At 35.8% G+C, this 21,021-nt stretch overlaps 9 protein-coding genes across 9 annotated transcripts; 6 read left to right on the forward strand and 3 right to left on the reverse strand.

Moving 5' to 3' along the window:
* Positions 1–1,934: 1,934 nt before the first annotated feature.
* Positions 1,935–5,926, forward strand: B0P05DRAFT_579737 (armadillo-type protein; the record flags this gene model as incomplete). Its single annotated transcript, XM_051581956.1, has 12 exons — positions 1,935–2,033; positions 2,094–2,417; positions 2,480–2,642; positions 2,667–3,374; positions 3,467–3,522; positions 3,576–4,004; positions 4,051–4,323; positions 4,372–4,842; positions 4,890–4,968; positions 5,177–5,231; positions 5,510–5,573; positions 5,924–5,926. 12 exons carry the CDS (start codon positions 1,935–1,937, stop codon positions 5,924–5,926), a joined length of 2,724 nt encoding a protein of 907 aa, XP_051433997.1.
* A 267-nt stretch (positions 5,927–6,193) lies between these two features.
* B0P05DRAFT_572267 (histone H2A.V) lies at positions 6,194–6,684 on the forward strand (the record flags this gene model as incomplete). Its single annotated transcript, XM_051581429.1, has 3 exons — positions 6,194–6,196; positions 6,243–6,332; positions 6,379–6,684. 3 exons carry the CDS (start codon positions 6,194–6,196, stop codon positions 6,682–6,684), a joined length of 399 nt encoding a protein of 132 aa, XP_051433998.1.
* Positions 6,685–6,705: 21 nt separating this feature from the next.
* Positions 6,706–7,594, reverse strand: B0P05DRAFT_587907 (uncharacterized protein; the record flags this gene model as incomplete). The annotated part of the gene is made up of 5 exons (XM_051582623.1): positions 6,706–6,896; positions 6,947–7,067; positions 7,113–7,184; positions 7,230–7,358; positions 7,406–7,594. The coding sequence occupies 5 exons, from the start codon at positions 7,592–7,594 to the stop codon at positions 6,706–6,708; spliced, it is 702 nt and encodes a 233-aa protein (XP_051433999.1).
* Positions 7,595–7,721: 127 nt separating this feature from the next.
* B0P05DRAFT_545095 (uncharacterized protein) lies at positions 7,722–9,791 on the forward strand. The gene is made up of 2 exons (XM_051578603.1): positions 7,722–8,417; positions 8,480–9,791. The coding sequence occupies exons 1-2, from the start codon at positions 8,081–8,083 to the stop codon at positions 9,313–9,315; spliced, it is 1,173 nt and encodes a 390-aa protein (XP_051434000.1). The 5' UTR covers positions 7,722–8,080; the 3' UTR covers positions 9,316–9,791.
* A 325-nt stretch (positions 9,792–10,116) lies between these two features.
* Positions 10,117–10,286, forward strand: B0P05DRAFT_545099 (uncharacterized protein; the record flags this gene model as incomplete). Its single annotated transcript, XM_051578604.1, has 1 exon — positions 10,117–10,286. A coding segment is annotated over one exon (170 nt), but the record flags the coding sequence as incomplete, so codon positions are not given.
* Positions 10,250–10,648, forward strand: B0P05DRAFT_545102 (uncharacterized protein). Its single transcript, XM_051578605.1, has 2 exons — positions 10,250–10,343; positions 10,405–10,648. The coding sequence occupies exons 1-2, from the start codon at positions 10,318–10,320 to the stop codon at positions 10,589–10,591; spliced, it is 213 nt and encodes a 70-aa protein (XP_051434002.1). The 5' UTR covers positions 10,250–10,317; the 3' UTR covers positions 10,592–10,648.
* Positions 10,649–10,962: 314 nt separating this feature from the next.
* On the reverse strand, positions 10,963–12,560 carry B0P05DRAFT_545109 (uncharacterized protein). The gene is made up of 5 exons (XM_051578606.1): positions 11,847–12,560; positions 11,689–11,801; positions 11,446–11,644; positions 11,206–11,400; positions 10,963–11,138 (listed from the first exon to the last, which is right to left on the reverse strand). Exons 1-5 carry the CDS (start codon positions 12,289–12,291, stop codon positions 11,059–11,061), a joined length of 1,032 nt encoding a protein of 343 aa, XP_051434003.1. The 5' UTR covers positions 12,292–12,560; the 3' UTR covers positions 10,963–11,058.
* A 2,076-nt stretch (positions 12,561–14,636) lies between these two features.
* On the reverse strand, positions 14,637–15,774 carry B0P05DRAFT_587910 (uncharacterized protein; the record flags this gene model as incomplete). The annotated part of the gene is made up of 5 exons (XM_051582624.1): positions 14,637–14,649; positions 14,698–14,921; positions 14,970–15,286; positions 15,334–15,563; positions 15,611–15,774. The coding sequence occupies 5 exons, from the start codon at positions 15,772–15,774 to the stop codon at positions 14,637–14,639; spliced, it is 948 nt and encodes a 315-aa protein (XP_051434004.1).
* A 1,892-nt stretch (positions 15,775–17,666) lies between these two features.
* Positions 17,667–18,804, forward strand: B0P05DRAFT_587912 (uncharacterized protein; the record flags this gene model as incomplete). The annotated part of the gene is made up of 5 exons (XM_051582625.1): positions 17,667–17,830; positions 17,878–18,107; positions 18,155–18,471; positions 18,520–18,743; positions 18,792–18,804. The coding sequence occupies 5 exons, from the start codon at positions 17,667–17,669 to the stop codon at positions 18,802–18,804; spliced, it is 948 nt and encodes a 315-aa protein (XP_051434005.1).
* Positions 18,805–21,021: the final 2,217 nt, after the last annotated feature.

The following is a 21,021-nucleotide window of genomic DNA, read 5'->3' on the forward strand; positions in this document are numbered from 1 at the left end:
CACCAATCTTGTCGAATTTAGCCTTACCTGACTCATTTTGCACGAAGCATGGAAATCAAAACAAATAAACGTCACTGTGTTATCGAAAGCTCGGAGAGCTCATTAGCAACATGTCTGTCATGAAAAGGAGAAAGAGGGCCTTCTTCTCTTTTCTCATCGAGTTTCTTGATATATTTCTGCTTTCAGTGCATGAAAATAAGTTTGATTTCATGTAATTTAGCCTCTATTTTATCCTTGCTTCTCTGCCCTATCCTATTTATGTGCAACAAACAAATATCAAAATCACGCCATGGCCAAGCTCGTAGATCTTGACAAGGCACGTCTAATTAATTTTAAAAACTTGTTTCCCTTATCGCATAACTTGAGTTTTCTGAAACTGCTCATATTAAATTTACAGCACCCATATATATGTATTAGTAAAATTGCTCTCATAGTTTGGAAGCTGTCAATATATAAGAAGAGTTTTACACCTTTACAAAAATAAAAGAAAAAAAAGAATATCTTCAGGAATTCAAGGATATTCTCAGAACTGTTGTCTTTATGCTGTCAGGGGCTATTTTTTTCCTCAAAGAAAGAAAGAAAAAAAGAAAGAAAGATAGAACACGTACAGTGTATGGCATCTCTAACTTTTGTTTAATAGAGGTTGTTGTTCTATGTCAAACTCACTGAATACAATATCCTAAAAGACCTTGGCGTCGCTTTCTTTTTTTACTGACTAAATCAAATTTGACTCTTCAAAGACATCTATGAACAATGAATATCATCATTCTTTATCTAGAAATAGAGATTTTCTGGCAATCGAACTAAATGCGATCAACAGAATCTGATTACAAGCCCCAGGCACAAAATGTGCACTTGATTTATCGGGTGATCTCCTCTAGTTTTTTTTTTCTTGGTTCTAAATTAATTGAAGTCTGGCAAAAGAAATAAAAAAGGGCTCGATATTTTGATCGATCTTACTTTTATGATAGACAATATGTTTTTTTTTTCAACGTAATGTCCCTTTAAATTGGATCTTGCTGATATTTGGTTCGTGTGTCCTACATTAAAGAAAATATGAACCGAACTTTATCGCTCGATAAATCGCTCCATCTATAAGAAGACTCCGTAAAAAGTAAGTGCACAGCTCTTTGAGTTACAACTGAACACAAAGTTGCTTGCCGAAAATCGATAATTATCAATTTGAATGGGTTTTTATTCTTCCTTATGACTGTACACCCAAAAGAGTTGATCTCATTTTTAAAGACACACATATTTGCTTGAATTGAGGAGCAAATTATTATAAATTAAAGAGACATTGAAATGGTCTAGATTATAAAATAGCTCTGAACTTTGTAAAAGCATGGATGGAAGCGTGACAAATATTTGTCTAATATATAAACACTTGAACATGACGTTCTTCCTTGATGGTTTTTTTTCCTCTTTTCTTTCTTGCTGTTTGTGTTATTTCAAAAGTGTTGACGAGATTTTGCAGTAATGTCTAAATAAGAGAAGCTTTTTTTTTATCGTTTTTGTCTAAAAAGGAAATTATTCTTTATGCTTCTTATGACTTACCGTGTTTGCCAAACACATACACATCATATGATGAGAACTAATAAAACTTACTTGTATATATAGGTTTAAATTCAGCAACATCGTGAAAGTCATACTTCGATTAAATGTAGTCAATTACCTGTTAAAGAACTAGTACAACTCTTTTTTCCAATCCGAAAGACAAACCGATGATACAAACGCACCCCTTTTAGAATTTTCTTCTGCAAAAAAAAAGAGAGAGATAGGACTCCTTATTTGATCACTGTTCGTAGCACTGTATCAATGCTTCCATACCACTCACTTTACACTCCGCATTGAATAACTATGTATATAAGAGTTCTTTTTTCTTCTTCTCTGTTTCTTTCTTTATTTTTTTTTTTTTTTTGTATTTCTTTTGTAAGATGTCATGGCAACCACAACAGCAAGGCTTAAGAGAACTTTTGTTCTTGTTGACTGAAGCTGCTGACCCTAACAGTCGAGAACAAGCATTAGTGAATCAAGTAAAAGAGAAAATGCAAATAAAAAAAAAAGACATACTTATATCTTTATAGCGATTACAGTTATTCGATACATATCCAGATTATAATGCTTACTTGATTCATATCTTGACAAAAATGACCACGAAAGACGCCAACATTCGTAAACTTGCTGGACTACAACTTAAAAACAACATGAAAAATAATTTCAACTCTATACCCCTTTCTGTTCTTGAATATATCAAACAATGTTGTATTGACGCCTTAGACAAACCTGAACCAGACATACACAAAGCAGTCTCTGGTATTATAGCAACCATCATTCGAAGAGGACAAGTACATAATTGGTCAGAAATCATCTTTTACTTGATCGAAAAACTGGATAATCGAAACCCCCTGGTTGTGCAGGTAAATATGCAACTAGCTATACACACGCTAAAAGAGTCAGCACCGTGCCAACTTACTTGTAGACTTCTTTTGATACATTAGCCATGATTTGTGAAGATGCAGCGCCTGAACTCGACCAGGAGATGACGCATGGGGCTCGTCCATTAAGTTGTCTTATTCCTAAATTTGTACAATTTTACTCAAACCCCAACCCCCATCTGCGTGTGCAAGCAATCAATGCTACAAGTCAGTTTGTATTACTTGGACCAGTCTCGTTTGTTCAACAATTGGATTCTATTTTAGCAGCACTTTATCAGCGTGCATCAGATGAAAATCCTTGTGTGAGACATGAGTTTGGACGCATTTTGACGCTTATATTAGAAGCTTTTCCTGAAAAGATTAAACCTTACCTTGATTCGACTATCCAGCATATGATCTCTGCCTTATCTGACTCGGATACAAACGTAGCATTGTGCGCTTGTGATTTTTGGATACAATACGCTCAAAATGAGTGTTATAAACAAGAACTAATGAAGCATTTGCCTCTTGTCGTTGAAAAATTGCTTAAATTAATGGTCTATTCAGACTTGGATTTATTAGACATTGAAGACACCATTAGCAATGATTGTTTTACTCAATATCAAATGAACAATCATCCATATCATAAGCACACAAATACAACTCCTATTCGGGATGATTTGAGTGACTTGGAAGAAGAAGATTCTGATACAGACGATCCAAAGGACGACCAAAGTGAAGCTTTTCAAGATAATGATGATGATGATGATTTTGATGATGATGATTTCTATTCAGAAGACTCGCTTCGTAAATGCAGTGCCGCAGCATTAGATGTGCTATCAGTTGCTTATGAAGATGCCATGACGCATGTCGTCTTGACACATTTAAATCATATACTTGTGAACGAAGATTGGCTTATACGAGAGAGTGGTATTCTAGCACTAGGGGCAATTGCAGAAGGTAAGTTAAGCCAAATTGATATAAAATCTCTCTTTTTTTGAACATTTCGTTTTATTCATCAAATAGAAACATAGGGGGTATACATGTACTAGGTCAACATTTACATAAGCTGGTACCATATTTGTTACATTCCATCAAAGACAACAAGGTTTGTAACAGGACTTGTCATTCCCTTTTTTTTTTCACTTATTCTTTATATAGCCACTGGTTCGTTCCATCTCATGCTGGGCCATCAGTCGCTTCTCTCATTGGCTGGTTGAACAATACGACTCAAATGAGCAAGGCCGCAAAAGTTTTTTTGAACCTGTGCTTTCTGCATTACTTTTTAGATTACTGGACACAAACAAGCGAGTACAAGAATCAGCTTGTACTGCTTTTATCATCCTTGGAGAAAGTGCTTCATTTCGCCTTGTGCCTTACATTCAGCCCATTCTCACACATATTAACAATGCATTTGATCTCTATCGACGCAAGAATCTATTGATTCTTTATGATGCTCTCGCTACACTTGCAAGTGCTGTCGGTTCTCATCTTAACCAACCTCAGTTTATTTACCTTTTGATGCCTCCATTGATCAAGAAATGGAATGAATTGTCTGATAAAGATGCAGACTTATTCCCATTACTACAGGTATTTTTTTTTTCTTGTATCACTCAGAATAACTCTCTTTTTTTAGTGTCTTTCGAATATCACAGCTGCATTGGGACCTGGTTTCATACAATATGTTGATCCTGTATTATCCAGATGTGTAAAGCTTATCTCATCTACGCTACAAGAACAAATGCTTGCAGATAAATATCCAGATCAAATCATACCACCTAATGTTGATTTCCTTATTGCTGCTCTTGATCTTCTGTCTGGTGTCGTACAAGGCCTAGGTCCTAAAATAGAACCGCTCATTGCGCAAACAAATCCTCCTTTGCTTGTTCTTTTAAAGAAATGTATTCATGTGAGCATATCCTTTTTTTTTGTTATTATATTGACTGTGTCTATGTAGGATCCTGTATCAGAAGTACTTCGTTCCACATTTGCTCTGATAGGTGACATTGCAAATGCCAGTTTTGATTCACTTGTACCATTCCTTCATGAACTCGTACTTGAATTGATTCATGTCCTTCATTATAGAGACTGTACCATGTCTGTCTCTGTCTATAACAATGCACTATGGGCATTGGGCACTATTGCCATGCGCTGGGGACAAGACGCTGAACCTTATATCCCTGGTCTGGTGCAAGTGTTTGTGCCATTTTTGACTCGCCCACAAGCACCTGCTTCGAACCACGAAAATGCCATGGTGGCTCTTGGTAGGTTAGGACTTGCTTCTCCTCACTATGTTGCGAGCTGTTTAAGGTTGTTTGTCAAACCTTGGCTAGAAAAGTCATTGTCGGTCCGAGATGGCGACGAAAAAGATTCAGCGTTTCGAGGTCTGTGTGCCATGATAAGACTCAATGCGCAGGACGCACACGATGTACATATCAGTTTTTTTTTGTATCCCTATATTAACATTTACTTTAGGAGTTGTACTTGTTACTTGTGGCCATATCCACCTTACAAACGCCTTCTACTGCCCTGAAAAAAGATCTGTGTGATGTAAGTTTGTCAAGACAGATATATAGAGAAAGAAATACTCATGGCTTTGTCTATAGATCTTGCACATGTTTCGTAACAAAGATATATGGGAAAAGACGTTTTCTCAGTTAAGTGTAGAAGCACAATCAACTATTTCTCAATCACTTGCCATCTAATTCTAATGTGTACATACAATGTTTCTTCCTAACTCTTAAATAATAATAAAAAAACAGTTTTGCTTTATAACAACAATGCATTGTCTTTGCATTGGATACGAAAAAGAAAGAAGTTTCTTTATAGAGATCAACATTTTGCTCACAATGAAGCTTTCCCATTTTATTGATGCATTTATTGGGCAGTCAAGATGTCAGAGTCACCAGCATCAGTGATGGAGAGAACACTGGTACGGAAGAGCTTACCACAGGCAGTACCAAGGTCAATGTTGTTACCGTTGTAGTGGTGAACACCAGTCTTGGACAACATGGCATAGTATTCGATTTCAGACTTGCGAAGAGGAGGGCAGTTACCAGCAATAATGACCAACTTGGCCTTACCTTGACGGATAGTCTTCAAGGTGGTCTTGTAACCAAGAGTGTACTTGCCGGACTTGGTGACGAGTTGAAGACGAGAGTTGATGGATTCAGCGTTCTTCTTGGACTTGACAGTAGGAGCCATCTTTACCTATACACATATGAGCCACTTGTTGAGATATAAAGCATGATACGTTACAAGTTATGGATACGAAAGAGGAGGAATTTGTCCATCGACGTGCGCGCAATACTTTTTTTCAGTCTACAAAATTTTTAGGCTGAGACATGATTGGTTGAAAACTAAGCCACTGAGAAGGGCTTTTTTGAAATCAGCTTGGTAATGAATTGCTCTCTTAGGATACAGCTGTTTATCAATATAGTTTGACAAGAAACCAATACAACATATTTTATAGCATTGTTATTGATTTTTATGGTTTAAGGATTTTTAAGTAGTCGAAATAAGAGTTTAATTCAAGTATGACATTACTATGATAAGCCATTATTCGTGGTATCCATTTTTTTTTTTTTTTTTTTTTTTTTTTTTTTTTTGCATTGTAGTATGAGGAAATCGTCAAACATTTTTGACTTTTGGTCTAAACTCCGAATATAAACTACGACAGTTGTTTTTTTTCTCTTTCTCCCTCTCTTTCTTGATTTTTTTTCTTCTTTTTTATATTTTGTTAGAAGAACTCTTGTTGTTAATACATACTTATCTATATAATGGTAAACTATTTCTTGTTTATAAACACATAGACTTATGCTCATCTAGGCTGACAGCACATCTGACAATAACATCAACAAGCAAGATCGCAAAGAAAAAGTTCCTGCTTTATCTCAGTCTGCTCGATCTGGTCTTCAAGTACGTAGGAATAAAAACAACAGAGGTGATACTAATGCGCGTATAGTTTCCTGTAGGTCGTATTCACCGTTATTTAAAATCAAAAGGACAAAGCAACACACGCGTCGGTGCCAAAGCTGCCGTCTACACAGCTGCTATTCTCGAATACCTTACAGCTGAAGTACTCGAATTGGCTGGTAATGCTACAAAGGATCTTAAAGTGAAGCGTATTACTCCCAGACATTTGCAGTTGGCTATCCGAGGTGATGAAGAGCTCGATGCTCTCATTAAGGCTACTATTGCAGGTGGTGGTGTCCTTCCTCACATCCACAAATCACTTATTGGCAATACAAAGACAGGCAAAAAGATCTAAGTCATATAAAAATTTCCTTTATTATTTATCTCCTCGTTTTAATAAGGCGTCGATTTTAGCACGCATTCGCTCTGTTTGTTCCATCTCTGATAAATGACTTGTGTTGCCCATGGCTTTTTCCTTATTAAGTGCTTGTATAAGTGTTGCTATATCTGGAACAATGGAATCCAATTCATCTTTAATAAACTGAAAGTCTTTTGTAGAATTTGATACTAGAAAAAAAAAGTGTTCATTCCTCTGGGTTAAGTATAACATAGCTTACCATTTTCTTGCTTGGGTATCTCGGTTAAAAAGTAAAGTGCTAGTAAATAGTTGTCTAATTCTTGGTTGTCTTGTTGTAATGTATGATGTTTATACTGTAATATGGCATGTAATTTCTTTTGCTATTTTATATGTAAGTTGTCTAAAGCACACTCATGAAAGCTTACTTGAATGACTGCATTTCTTAGTCTTGTCAATTCATCGTCTATCTTGTCTGCATCTGTATCCATGGCTACATCCTACGTCTCTGTCTTGATAAGCATGTACATAGCGTATGAACTTACTTTATAATGTTCAAGCTGAATATCTAACTGAGGAGAAATCTTCCAGACAACTTGAGAACTATACTGTTGTAATATATTGAATGCACCATCCAACTTCTTTTCAATATCAATTTCATATTTCTCTAATGCCTATGTATTGAATCAGATTCCATCGTACGCGTCAATTGAATCCTTACGAGTTCTATTTCTCTTCTTTTTTCAGGGCATATAGATATAAGTCTGTCTGCGATACCCTCTATTACTTTATAAGACAAGGCATTTGATAATTCATACATATCATGCAGTACATGTTCAGGTTTAGAACCAAACAGTTCTGTTAATAGTTCATTTCGAATATAAGGTCTTGATTCTTTTTTTGTTGACATGAGGAAGAAAAAGAGAGAGAGAGAGATGTATTTTTTTGTTTTTCTATTTAAAGTAATGAGCAGTCCCTCTCTCTCTCTCTTTCTCTCTCTCTCTTTCTCTCTTTCTCTCTTTCTCTCTTTCTCTCTTTTTAATGTTATGTCCTTCTAATATGTATACTATTAAATACAAGACATACTAACTGAATAAAGACATATACACATATATATATATATCTGCTTTAATTACGTATACATTTACTCTTCATAACAAAAAAAACTCCTTACCATTCGTCTGCAAGTCACAAACTCTTTGTTTAAATACAAGTGAACTTTTTCTTTTTCTTTCTTTTTTTCTTTTTTTAATACCATCTTATATATAAAGAAAGGAATCTACGTCCACAATCATAACAAGACAGAGTGTGTTCTGTAAGTGATTACGCGTATTCTCTTATCTAATCTTGAGATTTAGTAAACGACTCGTTGTAACATATTGACACACTTTATACAATGGTTCAAGTCTTACCAATCAACTACAATAACGAACACTATAAACAAGCCAACTTTATCAATGGAAACGAATACACGCCTCCACCTCCACCTCCCTTGCAGCATCAACAACAGTTGCCTATACCCATGCCTGTTCCAATGATCAACCATCTTATGCCTCCTCACCATCCTCCTCACCATCCTCCTCACCAACCTCCCAACTTTTTTCATCCTCCACCTATGCCCCACCCACCTCCTCCTCCTCCTCAAGCAATCTACCCAGCTGATCAAACGAACGGGCAATATATGGATTATGTAGCAACTAACTATCACCCTACGATGGCATTTATGCAACAAGGCAAGTTGTTCTACACTAACAAAAAAAAAGTTGTATCCTAATCCCTTTGTTTTTCATATTAGGCTATTATTCAGACATCACAGTCTATGTACCCACTCTGCAAAAGCAGTATCAGTTACATACCTCTATTCTCTCTCGATCACCTGTACTCCATCAGCGTATCATGGAAGAACAATCCAACACCATGGAACTGGATCTGTACGTACTTCCCGAGACATTCCAAGTGATGATTAACCATTTGGCTCGTCCCATGTCTCCTCAAGAAATCATGTTTTATGCTACTGAAAAGCCTCAGATTGCTATTGAACTATTGGAGGCTTCTGAAGAATTAGGCCTAGATCGCTTATTGGATGCCTTGCTTGTTGCATTGAATCAAAATTTAACGCATCCCAAGGTAGCCATGACTTATATTGAAGCCATGGAGCCCTATCAACCCATGGAAGAAGAAGAGCCTCGTCGTTGGGTTGAATTGTTGGAAGAAGATGTGGTTTCCTTCATGGTCAAGGGACTCTCTACTCAACTTGAAGCATTTTCAACATCTGTCAAAGTAAGTGGCAATGTGGTGATTGGACAAGTCAATGCTTGTGGATATATGCCTTCACGCACTCCTCCTATGCGCGGATTGATGGATTTGGCTCGCGCCTATGCTGCTTTACCTCAACATTTAATGATTCGGTGCTTGGAACATCCTCAATTACCTGTTCAAGACGCGATTCAACGCGCTTATTTTGCACGCAAAGTACTTTCTATTGTTCATTCTAACAACTCTTTTCATCAACGTGCACAAACTGAATTTATGGTTGTCATTCGATTTGAACATGGTGTAGATACAATTGCTGTTGTAAGACAAACTGGTTTAAAAAAAGGCTGTTGGGATCCAAAATTGTATGATTTGTAATTTTTATTTTTTGAGCCTAATAGACTTTTTACACTTCAAATTCAGACGATGCTAGTTTTTTTCTGGACGAATCAAAATTAATTTCCAGATGCTCTTCTTGCCTATTTTGGACGAAATAAAAATGGAAATTAGACAGAAAAAGAATTAGCTTTTTGGATGAATGAGAGTTTACAATTAGACATTTAACTGTAAAGGGAAATCAATTGTTAGAGAAGCAATATCAAAATGACTGGTTATTGTGGTGTTTTGGGACTTTCTAAATAAAAAAATTGAATATAGAAATTATAAAAAAATAAAGAGACGTGTAGAAAGTACTTTGAGACCGTTTATAAATGTTTATAAAGGTAAAAGTTCGAGAGAGATTTTTTATATTCTAGGTTTATATGTGATTTGGATTATGTCCTTAGATGTAACCTGAGATAGGACTTGATGAGCTGAAGGTTATATTAGATGGAACAAGAGTATTGGCTTTCTCAATAAAATATACTTTGCGAACCATCTTCACAGTTATTTATCATTCAAGATGAGATCTGTTCACTGGTTTCTGGATTATATGACTCTATTCCGTAGGAGTGTAAATGTTGATTCAGCTATATCATTGTTTAGAATGAACTCAGTTTTATTGCTATCAAACTATGACTAGCTAGCATAATAATAATAATAATAATATATGACAAATGTTCTTGTTATGAGAAAAGACTTATTTGTGATAATATACTTTTTTTTATTTAAAGTCATTTATACCAGATCATCACAGTTAGATTGATTTGTCTGTTATAATGTTTTTTTAACGAGGTTCATAATCAAGAAACTGCAAAAGAAACCTTTTTGTTATACCAGGGTCGTCAACGAGCACCGGAACGAATGGTGAAAATGTTGTTAGATGGTACCAAGAAATACAACAAGGAGTCAAGAGGAAACAAACGAAAAAGAACAAAAAACAAAGGGAAGCGGAAGAAGAAGGGGAATAAGTCCGGAAATAAGGATAAAGGAAAGAGAAAAATGGCACCGAAAACAACAGAAACAAGGTAAAAAGTTACTTGTGCATGGCTACGATAATTTTTATACTCATAAGTTTATGGTACTTAGAGAAAGCAATTTCTTTCAGTACAAACAGAAGGTACCACTGATAGTATCTGGTAGTGGCATGTTTGGGAAGAACCATGTGAAGATGAAAACGATCCGGACTGGTGTCACTGGTCTTCTATACAGAACGTTGAAAAGAAGAGAGAGAGGACTGATGACTTACTCGTTGTGGACATTGATGAATATTTGACGTCCTAAATATGTTCCAAATATGAAAGTAGGACTTTGGGTGGTATTAGTGGTGCCCGCGGTAATAGTGTTCTCGTTTGCAAGACATGCAGAACATTATGGCAGCGTGACATCAACGCTAGTTTGAATATGATGAACATTGCTAAGTCAATTTGGAAGGGTGAAGGCCGTCCAGAACGATTCAAGAGAAACTAAAAAGAAAGACAATAATCGCCGTAATGAACACGGTACTTCTTTTGGGAATTAAGATTGTTATAGGTAAAATCATCTAGCATACTATTGTACCTTCTCTAATAATTCTTCTCTTTCTGTTTAATTTCCATTTTTATTTCGTCCAAAATAGGTAAGAAGAGCATCTGGAAATTAATTTTGATTCGTCCAGAAAAAAACTAACATTGTCTGAATTCCAAGTAGAAATACTGTAGACTATATTTCTCTGTGAATAATAAAAATAGTGTTTTATTTCTCTTATGGGTAAAGATGAATACTCTTTTTATAATCGTCTACATACACCCTTAATCGAGCATATTCAGGTGCAACAATATCGTCTATATCAGACATGATAAGCAAACACAATATATATATATATATATATATATATTTATTTATACATACCTTCACTGTATGCTCTGCCTTGAACACCATATGCTTTCTCCAAATAACGCCAAAGTTTCTCACTTACAATATCACCGTGTGTTTCAGGAGATGGGCGGTATTTATCCATAGGTAATCGAATGTTGGGATCCAGTGTACCATTTGTACGTGCTAATTTATTATTCGTGATGCGAGCTGGTAAGGGAGATCCTTCACCTAATTTTATATCAACAACCCTCTCTCTTTATGAGATTTTCTTACGTGTTCTAAACAGCATCCATGTTCTACCCCATTGCTTCTCTACCAAATAATGCTTCAATGACATGTCTTCTCTTCTTAATTCTTGGATATAGAGGTTTTGTTCGATTTTACGTCTTTTGTCTAAATCCCTATAGGCTTCTTCTGAATGAATGGCATCCAAATACTGACTGATATGATCACCATCCCTTTCTTGAGTGAGCTAAATAACAGTTAAGAAAACAAACAGCCACTAAGATGGATTACCTTGCGAGGATGTTCTGGACATTGAAAGCAATACAAATGACCGGTTTCTAATTTTAATTGGATAGGGTAATGGTTTTCATCCACCACTGTTTGTTTTAGACAAGCAAGACATGCTAATGGCAAAAATAAGCGCTAACTCAATATCCTGTTCAACTTACCTCCGTTATGATTATCAATATACATATTCAAATATTGAGCAGGCTGAGAATGACAAATGTCGCATGTATCAATATGTTCGCCTTTATAAATAATACGCTTTATATCACAAACAGGCTCAGAAAATGGCTCCAAGTGAGGACAAGCACCTTCTTTTGTTGTTGTTGCATTGATGGTTGTTACGTGTTCTAATTTTAGTTCTCTCTTCATGATTGGCTTCTGCTTCAATTCTTTATAGTAGTTTAACCAGCTCTGTTCAGTTGTTTTATCAGACACGGAAAAGTCGCGTTCTGCGAGTTGTCGAAACACCAATTCGTCCTTTATAAGGTGACTAAATGTTTTGCAAGTCAAAGAAAATTGTAAAATAGTCTCGAGAGGCAAATAACGAGTGATATGAATCAATACTTCTGCTGTAAGGTTCTCTATGCTAGCCTTGTTATTAAACATAGTCTTTGTTTGCGTAACAATAAAGAAGGAAAAAGAAAAAAATAAAAACTTGTTTTCCGCCCTCGTTGAACCTTTTGGGTCTTGCTTGTTGCTCAACTGAGATAGTCACGACGATTCGTACTCAGCCTATGGTTGTTCGAGACACTGTATGGAATAGTAACAAAGTCAAAGCGTCTTCTCTAAATGGCTATGATCTTATAGCTTCGTCAAAAAAAAAATAAGGGGATGAATTAATAATAACACGCGTCTTGAGTTTGAATTGCAAATTGATATTCGTACCGTTGTTGCGCGCCAGTCTATATCATCACACGAATACATACACCTTTTCTTAAAATGATGTCGCACATTCAAAACTTAAGTTGTCGCACTTTTTTGGAAAGAGATGACGCATCTGTGGCAAATGAAGTACGTCAAAAATAGAGTGTAAGAATATGTTCGTGTCGCAAGAGCTGTAGCGAGTGAAGAAAATGAAAGTGAAAAGGCTTGCATAAACAGCCTAAATCAGTTTATATTGAAGATGAAGGTAAGAATCGATCAGTTAGTCAAGTACACTAACATCTTTATATTGTCTAGAAGTGCTTGAGCGAGACTTTGGAGACAATGAAACTTTTCTAAGATAAATGTTAGGCCAAAAAGCTAGAAGCTGAAAGTGATAACTACAGCCATGGTGTGTATCTTTCGGACGTCATCTGCCCTAGAATCTTCAAGATTTTCTTCGGAAAGCATTCAAAAGGGTTTTCCCAGAATGTAACATTATCACCAGATAATGAATGATTGTTTCTCCTCCTCCTCCCTTTTTTTCCTTTTATTAAATATGTTTTATACAACAAGCAGAGATTTCTTTTAAGAAAAAAAAACGAATAAAGATGCTCATTTGCAGTAAACTAGTACAAGTATGTGTATTGAAGGGCCAAAATACAAAAGCGCTTAAGGTTGCTGTTTTTTGAAACAAGTCCCATTTTATTCAAAGTTTTCTAAATGCCATGATAAAGGAAAAGATAGTAAAAGGGATTAAGAAGAGGAAGGGAATATACGGAGGATTACAAGTGAATATCTTTTCATTGGTTAGGAAAGGAGCGACCAGAAAAAAAAACGTATTACAGGAATGAGCTGACAGATGCAACAGAGAAGTTGAAGGATGTTGGATGGAATTGATTGAGTGAGAAAGGTTGAGGCAAGTGGATAAGGCAAGGTACACTTTATTGGTAGTAAAAATAAAATATTAAATGAGCAAGCACAGCATGAAATACATAGACAATATTTATATTAGGCTATAAGAAAGAACAAATAATAGAAGGGAGACAAATTAGTAACAGATATTTATCAGCATATAATTGATCGACAATATGATCGACCAATACTAAGCTGCGATTTTTTCCTACAATGCTATCTCATATTTTAAACTTCAGGTATATTGGTTCTAGTATACGGATTTTATTTGCCCTCGTCCTATACTCATTTACCCCACATTTGCATTATAGCATGTGTATATTTCTATTTTACTGTGCTTTTTGGAACTCAAAACAACACAAAGTGCTTTAGAGAGATCCATTGTTGGTAAGTTCTATATGAAATATGGAGTAAAAACACTCAAAATACAGCTTGAACATGACAGTATTTGACACTACATTACTCGACAACTAAATCGTTAAAGAGGCAGACTTTTTATTTAAGCCATGTTCTTTTGACCCCAGCAATTGAATGGTACCGTTGATTTGGCACTTGTGTGAAATTCATTTTTTGGCTCATGAAAGGTTCACGAGAGGTTCGTGAAGTTGGTAAAAAGTCCATCGAAAGATATATGGAGAAGTGATTTTTTATCTGACTCACCATAAAGTTGCTTGCTGTGCATCGAATAGCACCAAGAAAGCTAAGTTTATGTCTAAATTGGTAGATCAAGCTGTCTAGATTCACCCATTGGTTTTTTTTTTTTTTTTTTTTTTTTTTTTACGAAAATAATGAGTAGACCAAGGCAAATGCAAACGAAATAAAGTGAAGGATTTTTGATAAATAACAAAAAGACCAATGAAAAAATGTTTGGATAGACAACGAACAAGTTTAAAATCTAAATCTCTGTTTACGAATATTTTAATGGGCAAAGTGGAAACGCATAAAGGAAGAGAGAAAGAAAAAGGAATCTCAAAACATAAAAAAAAAATAGTTAGGTCCTCAATGGATACAATCATCAAAAAGAGAGTGTTAGTTAAAGAAAAAATGGATTTATAAGAAAAGATAGCCTTTATGAGGTGTATATACAATGACAAAAGCTAATATGCCTTTTTAGCTGGTCTAGACTAAACTGCATTACTCATTCCTTGCATAATTATATTATTTTCAAAAGAACATTAATCATCAGAGCTAGAGACTATTTTTGAATTGAGGCTTTTATTGTGAAAGGTACTTTACATTTTGATAAGAAGTCTTCCGGTGGTCTTTCCGCTCAAGATATCATAAAGAGCTTGAGGAGCCTCTTCTAAGGAATAAGTCTTGTAGATACTCATTTCATATTTGTGGACTGTTTCAAGAAGGCGTTTAATTAAAGCCTTGGTTAGCTCCTTATCATCAAAATAATTCCAAAGCGAATCTGTATGCAATCGAAGTGATCTAGCAAAAAGATCATGGAAGCTAACCTACATATAAAAAATCAATAAAAATGGCTTTTTATCCAAGATACTTACAGGCTTAGGCAACGTATCGGCCATACCAAAGGCAATCAAATGACCAAGGGGACGAGTGGCCTTAAGACCCGTTTCAAAAGTGGAGCCACCTACACTATCATAGAAAGCATCAACACCTCGACCTTGAGTAATCTCCATGATTCTTTCTAAAATGTCTTCATCCTTGTATTGAATTACATGTTTGGCACCCAATGCTTTTATGTACTCAGCCTTTTCAGGAGTAGAGACAGATCCTATAGCAATACCGCCATTTTGGTTGATCATTTGGATCAATAAAGAGCCTACGCCGCCAGCAGCAGCAGTAACAAACACATAGTCTATAGCATGGTGTTTAATAACAACACAGGACACGATCTCTCCTTACCTCCTTTCTTGATGTGATATGATTGTTCAGTTAGAGCAAGTGCTGTAACATGTGCTATACCAAACTTAATGACATCTTCATAAGAGACATCATCAGGGATTTTAACAACACTGGCGCTGGATGCATCAAGCACACAGTATTCAGCATGAGATTTACCCTCAGCTTGGTAAATACGATCACCAATCTTATAGTAAGTGACGCCCTGACCAACCTCAATCACTTCACCAACACTTTGTTGTTGTTAGTTATCTTTTCAGAGATATGGCATACAAATTACCTTTCAAAACCAATTGTGTCTGTAGTGGGCTTTTTTAATTCAAAAGAATCAGCATAATTAATAGCACTGTAGTGGTTCTTGATGACAATCGTATTTTCAGTAGCAACAGGACGAGCAAGTTCTTTGATAGCAAATTTGCTGTCTTCAACAACAACAGTTTTCATTGTAGTATTTAGGGGAGCCATTTCGAATGGGTGGATTGATGCTTTCAAATCCATATCCTTTATATATACATGTCATATATGCCGGATAGTATTTTTCCGTAATTGCCTATCTTGGTTGATTGCGTAGGCCTATACAACTTTTCTCAAAATTTAAGTTGTCGCACTTTTTTGGAAAAAGATGACGCATCTCCGAGAAAAAAAAAAGTCGCATTTTTCAGGGAAAAGATATCGCATCGCATCTTTATTAAATAGGAAGGTGATTCAAACAGTCATCAAAACGTCTCATGGAATAACGAGTGAAGCCTTCAAAAGATGATGGTAATACACTGTTGCAAGCTTCATTAATCTTAGCAGGAAGTGTATCCTTCTTGAGAATAAACTCCCTTTTAACACTACTCTTGACAACTACCCAAAATTATTTGATTGGATTGAGCTCAGGAGAGTAGGATGGTAAATAGATACATTTATACCCACGAGACTCGATAGCAGCTCTAATCAACTTGGATGTGTGGACGGGAGCATTGTCCATCAACAAGTAGTGGCCCTTCATTTCAGGATATTTATCCATCTCCTCGAGAATATCATCAATAAATCTCAGGTAATGGTTAATTATGGTGTCTTTTGTTTGTGCTTCAGCCCCTCCTGCTAGCTTTTGTTTTTTTCGGAGGGGAATAGGTTTTCTCAAACAAACCTTAATCAAGCCTTTACTTGATATAGCACCCAAGATTGAGATCGAGTTTGCTCTTGCCGTAAGTACCTTAACAATAGCTGGCTCTCCCTTAGGAGCCCATCCCTGAGTTCTTCTCAGATTTGCATTAAATCCTGCCTCATCAATGAAGACGTAGTTGTTCATGTAATCATCTCCTCCACCCATTTCTTTCTCGCCTGAATCCTCTCTGGAGTGTTTCGCTCTAAAGACTTCATTTGCACTTTCTTCAAACTTAAAATCCAAAGATCATTCAAATAACGATACAATATACACTTCAAAAGCGATAGACCCTCAAAAGTACTAGTCAATCGATCAAGTAGCTGATCAGCTGTGGCGGTTGGCTGTTTGTAATAAAACTCTGTAACAGCGTTCTTCGTTGCTCCTGCTAATTCACCTTCTGCTTCAATAATTCTTGGTTGACCAATAGTTTTGAACAAAGAGTCTGGGTCTTTCTTCCAGGTACTATACCACCGTTGTAAACTTCTCGGTTCTAAGCCCAAGTCTAGAGCGACTGCTCTAGTGCTGTTCTTTAGGTGTATATCAACCAAGTGAACGGCATGTGCCTTAACTTCATTACTGACTCGTTTGTTCTTGATGATGTTATTTTTATTCTCTTTGGAGTCAGTTTTTTTTTTTTTTTATTTTTGGTAGCTTTGTGTTCCAAAGAGGTTATATTTTGATCAACTTCCATCATCACTTTCTCTCTAGTCTCCATATAAGCGCTATAGGATGCAAGTTTCCCTAACTTGTACGGATCTTCATTCCCAGTGATATCCATTGGGCCATTTCCATTTTCATCCATGATATTTCCTCGTCCATCCTCAAAATAAAACGAGTAGCTCATTATAAATGTACTTCGAGAAAAAAAGCGCTAAAATTTACGCAACATCTTTTCCCTGAAAAATGCGATATCTTTTCCCTGAAAAATGCGATATCTTTTCCCTGAAAAATGCGATATCTTTTCCCTGAAAAATGCGACTTTTTTTTTTCTCGGAGATGCGTCATCTTTTTCCAAAAAAGTGCGACAACTTAAATTTTGAGAAAAGTTGTATAGGCCTACGCAATCAACCAAGATAGGCAATTACGGAAAAATACTATCCGGCATATATGACATGTATATATAAAGGATATGGATTTGAAAGCATCAATCCACCCATTCGAAATGGCTCCCCTAAATACTACAATGAAAACTGTTGTTGTTGAAGACAGCAAATTTGCTATCAAAGAACTTGCTCGTCCTGTTGCTACTGAAAATACGATTGTCATCAAGAACCACTACAGTGCTATTAATTATGCTGATTCTTTTGAATTAAAAAAGCCCACTACAGACACAATTGGTTTTGAAAGGTAATTTGTATGCCATATCTCTGAAAAGATAACTAACAACAACAAAGTGTTGGTGAAGTGATTGAGGTTGGTCAGGGCGTCACTTACTATAAGATTGGTGATCGTATTTACCAAGCTGAGGGTAAATCTCATGCTGAATACTGTGTGCTTGATGCATCCAGCGCCAGTGTTGTTAAAATCCCTGATGATGTCTCTTATGAAGATGTCATTAAGTTTGGTATAGCACATGTTACAGCACTTGCTCTAACTGAACAATCATATCACATCAAGAAAGGAGGTAAGGAGAGATCGTGTCCTGTGTTGTTATTAAACACCATGCTATAGACTATGTGTTTGTTACTGCTGCTGCTGGCGGCGTAGGCTCTTTATTGATCCAAATGATCAACCAAAATGGCGGTATTGCTATAGGATCTGTCTCTACTCCTGAAAAGGCTGAGTACATAAAAGCATTGGGTGCCAAACATGTAATTCAATACAAGGATGAAGACATTTTAGAAAGAATCATGGAGATTACTCAAGGTCGAGGTGTTGATGCTTTCTATGATAGTGTAGGTGGCTCCACTTTTGAAACGGGTCTTAAGGCCACTCGTCCCCTTGGTCATTTGATTGCCTTTGGTATGGCCGATACGTTGCCTAAGCCTGTAAGTATCTTGGATAAAAAGCCATTTTTATTGATTTTTTATATGTAGGTTAGCTTCCATGATCTTTTTGCTAGATCACTTCGATTGCATACAGATTCGCTTTGGAATTATTTTGATGATAAGGAGCTAACCAAGGCTTTAATTAAACGCCTTCTTGAAACAGTCCACAAATATGAAATGAGTATCTACAAGACTTATTCCTTAGAAGAGGCTCCTCAAGCTCTTTATGATATCTTGAGCGGAAAGACCACCGGAAGACTTCTTATCAAAATGTAAAGTACCTTTCACAATAAAAGCCTCAATTCAAAAATAGTCTCTAGCTCTGATGATTAATGTTCTTTTGAAAATAATATAATTATGCAAGGAATGAGTAATGCAGTTTAGTCTAGACCAGCTAAAAAGGCATATTAGCTTTTGTCATTGTATATACACCTCATAAAGGCTATCTTTTCTTATAAATCCATTTTTTCTTTAACTAACACTCTCTTTTTGATGATTGTATCCATTGAGGACCTAACTATTTTTTTTTATGTTTTGAGATTCCTTTTTCTTTCTCTCTTCCTTTATGCGTTTCCACTTTGCCCATTAAAATATTCGTAAACAGAGATTTAGATTTTAAACTTGTTCGTTGTCTATCCAAACATTTTTTCATTGGTCTTTTTGTTATTTATCAAAAATCCTTCACTTTATTTCGTTTGCATTTGCCTTGGTCTACTCATTATTTTCGTAAAAAAAAAAAAAAAAAAAAAAAAAAACCAATGGGTGAATCTAGACAGCTTGATCTACCAATTTAGACATAAACTTAGCTTTCTTGGTGCTATTCGATGCACAGCAAGCAACTTTATGGTGAGTCAGATAAAAAATCACTTCTCCATATATCTTTCGATGGACTTTTTACCAACTTCACGAACCTCTCGTGAACCTTTCATGAGCCAAAAAATGAATTTCACACAAGTGCCAAATCAACGGTACCATTCAATTGCTGGGGTCAAAAGAACATGGCTTAAATAAAAAGTCTGCCTCTTTAACGATTTAGTTGTCGAGTAATGTAGTGTCAAATACTGTCATGTTCAAGCTGTATTTTGAGTGTTTTTACTCCATATTTCATATAGAACTTACCAACAATGGATCTCTCTAAAGCACTTTGTGTTGTTTTGAGTTCCAAAAAGCACAGTAAAATAGAAATATACACATGCTATAATGCAAATGTGGGGTAAATGAGTATAGGACGAGGGCAAATAAAATCCGTATACTAGAACCAATATACCTGAAGTTTAAAATATGAGATAGCATTGTAGGAAAAAATCGCAGCTTAGTATTGGTCGATCATATTGTCGATCAATTATATGCTGATAAATATCTGTTACTAATTTGTCTCCCTTCTATTATTTGTTCTTTCTTATAGCCTAATATAAATATTGTCTATGTATTTCATGCTGTGCTTGCTCATTTAATATTTTATTTTTACTACCAATAAAGTGTACCTTGCCTTATCCACTTGCCTCAACCTTTCTCACTCAATCAATTCCATCCAACATCCTTCAACTTCTCTGTTGCATCTGTCAGCTCATTCCTGTAATACGTTTTTTTTTCTGGTCGCTCCTTTCCTAACCAATGAAAAGATATTCACTTGTAATCCTCCGTATATTCCCTTCCTCTTCTTAATCCCTTTTACTATCTTTTCCTTTATCATGGCATTTAGAAAACTTTGAATAAAATGGGACTTGTTTCAAAAAACAGCAACCTTAAGCGCTTTTGTATTTTGGCCCTTCAATACACATACTTGTACTAGTTTACTGCAAATGAGCATCTTTATTCGTTTTTTTTTCTTAAAAGAAATCTCTGCTTGTTGTATAAAACATATTTAATAAAAGGAAAAAAAGGGAGGAGGAGGAGAAACAATCATTCATTATCTGGTGATAATGTTACATTCTGGGAAAACCCTTTTGAATGCTTTCCGAAGAAAATCTTGAAGATTCTAGGGCAGATGACGTCCGAAAGATACACACCATGGCTGTAGTTATCACTTTCAGCTTCTAGCTTTTTGGCCTAACATTTATCTTAGAAAAGTTTCATTGTCTCCAAAGTCTCGCTCAAGCACTTCTAGACAATATAAAGATGTTAGTGTACTTGACTAACTGATCGATTCTTACCTTCATCTTCAATATAAACTGATTTAGGCTGTTTATGCAAGCCTTTTCACTTTCATTTTCTTCACTCGCTACAGCTCTTGCGACACGAACATATTCTTACACTCTATTTTTGACGTACTTCATTTGCCACAGCTGAAGACAACGCTCCTATCCTTAAAACTAAACCGAAACCTATTTTTGTGCCAATGCTCAAGAAAAAACAAAAAAATCATTACTGAAATCTACAATATAGATTAGAAACGAAATCTCAATTGAACGTTTTCTCATGAATCTTAAAATTGTGGAGTGGACAGAAAAATCAAGTAAATTAGTCAAGATAGCAGAGGAATGGACAAACTCAATCTAGGGTGTTTTGAGGGGAGGGAGTGGATTGTTTCGTATTGCAATTGAATGAGTT

Source organism: Gilbertella persicaria (assembly GCF_025201335.1).
Source record: "Gilbertella persicaria strain CBS 190.32 chromosome Unknown B0P05scaffold_24, whole genome shotgun sequence".
In the NCBI taxonomy this organism is placed as follows: domain Eukaryota; kingdom Fungi; phylum Mucoromycota; class Mucoromycetes; order Mucorales; family Choanephoraceae; genus Gilbertella; species Gilbertella persicaria.

Coding starts and splice junctions, on each gene's coding strand:
- B0P05DRAFT_545109 (XM_051578606.1), bottom strand. CDS start 12,291: ATGTTTAATAACAAGGCTAGCATAGAGAACCTTACAGCAGAAGTATTG. Junction 11,802..11,846: donor TATTGATAATCATAACGGAG/GTAAGTTGAACA, acceptor TTTTGCCATTAG/CATGTCTTGCTTGTCTAAAA. Junction 11,645..11,688: donor GTCCAGAACATCCTCGCAAG/GTAATCCATCTT, acceptor ACTGTTATTTAG/CTCACTCAAGAAAGGGATGG.
- B0P05DRAFT_545102 (XM_051578605.1), top strand. CDS start 10,318: ATGGCACCGAAAACAACAGAAACAAG. Junction 10,344..10,404: donor CCGAAAACAACAGAAACAAG/GTAAAAAGTTAC, acceptor TATGGTACTTAG/AGAAAGCAATTTCTTTCAGT.
- B0P05DRAFT_545095 (XM_051578603.1), top strand. CDS start 8,081: ATGGTTCAAGTCTTACCAATCAACTACAATAACGAACACTATAAACAA. Junction 8,418..8,479: donor GATGGCATTTATGCAACAAG/GCAAGTTGTTCT, acceptor TTTTCATATTAG/GCTATTATTCAGACATCACA.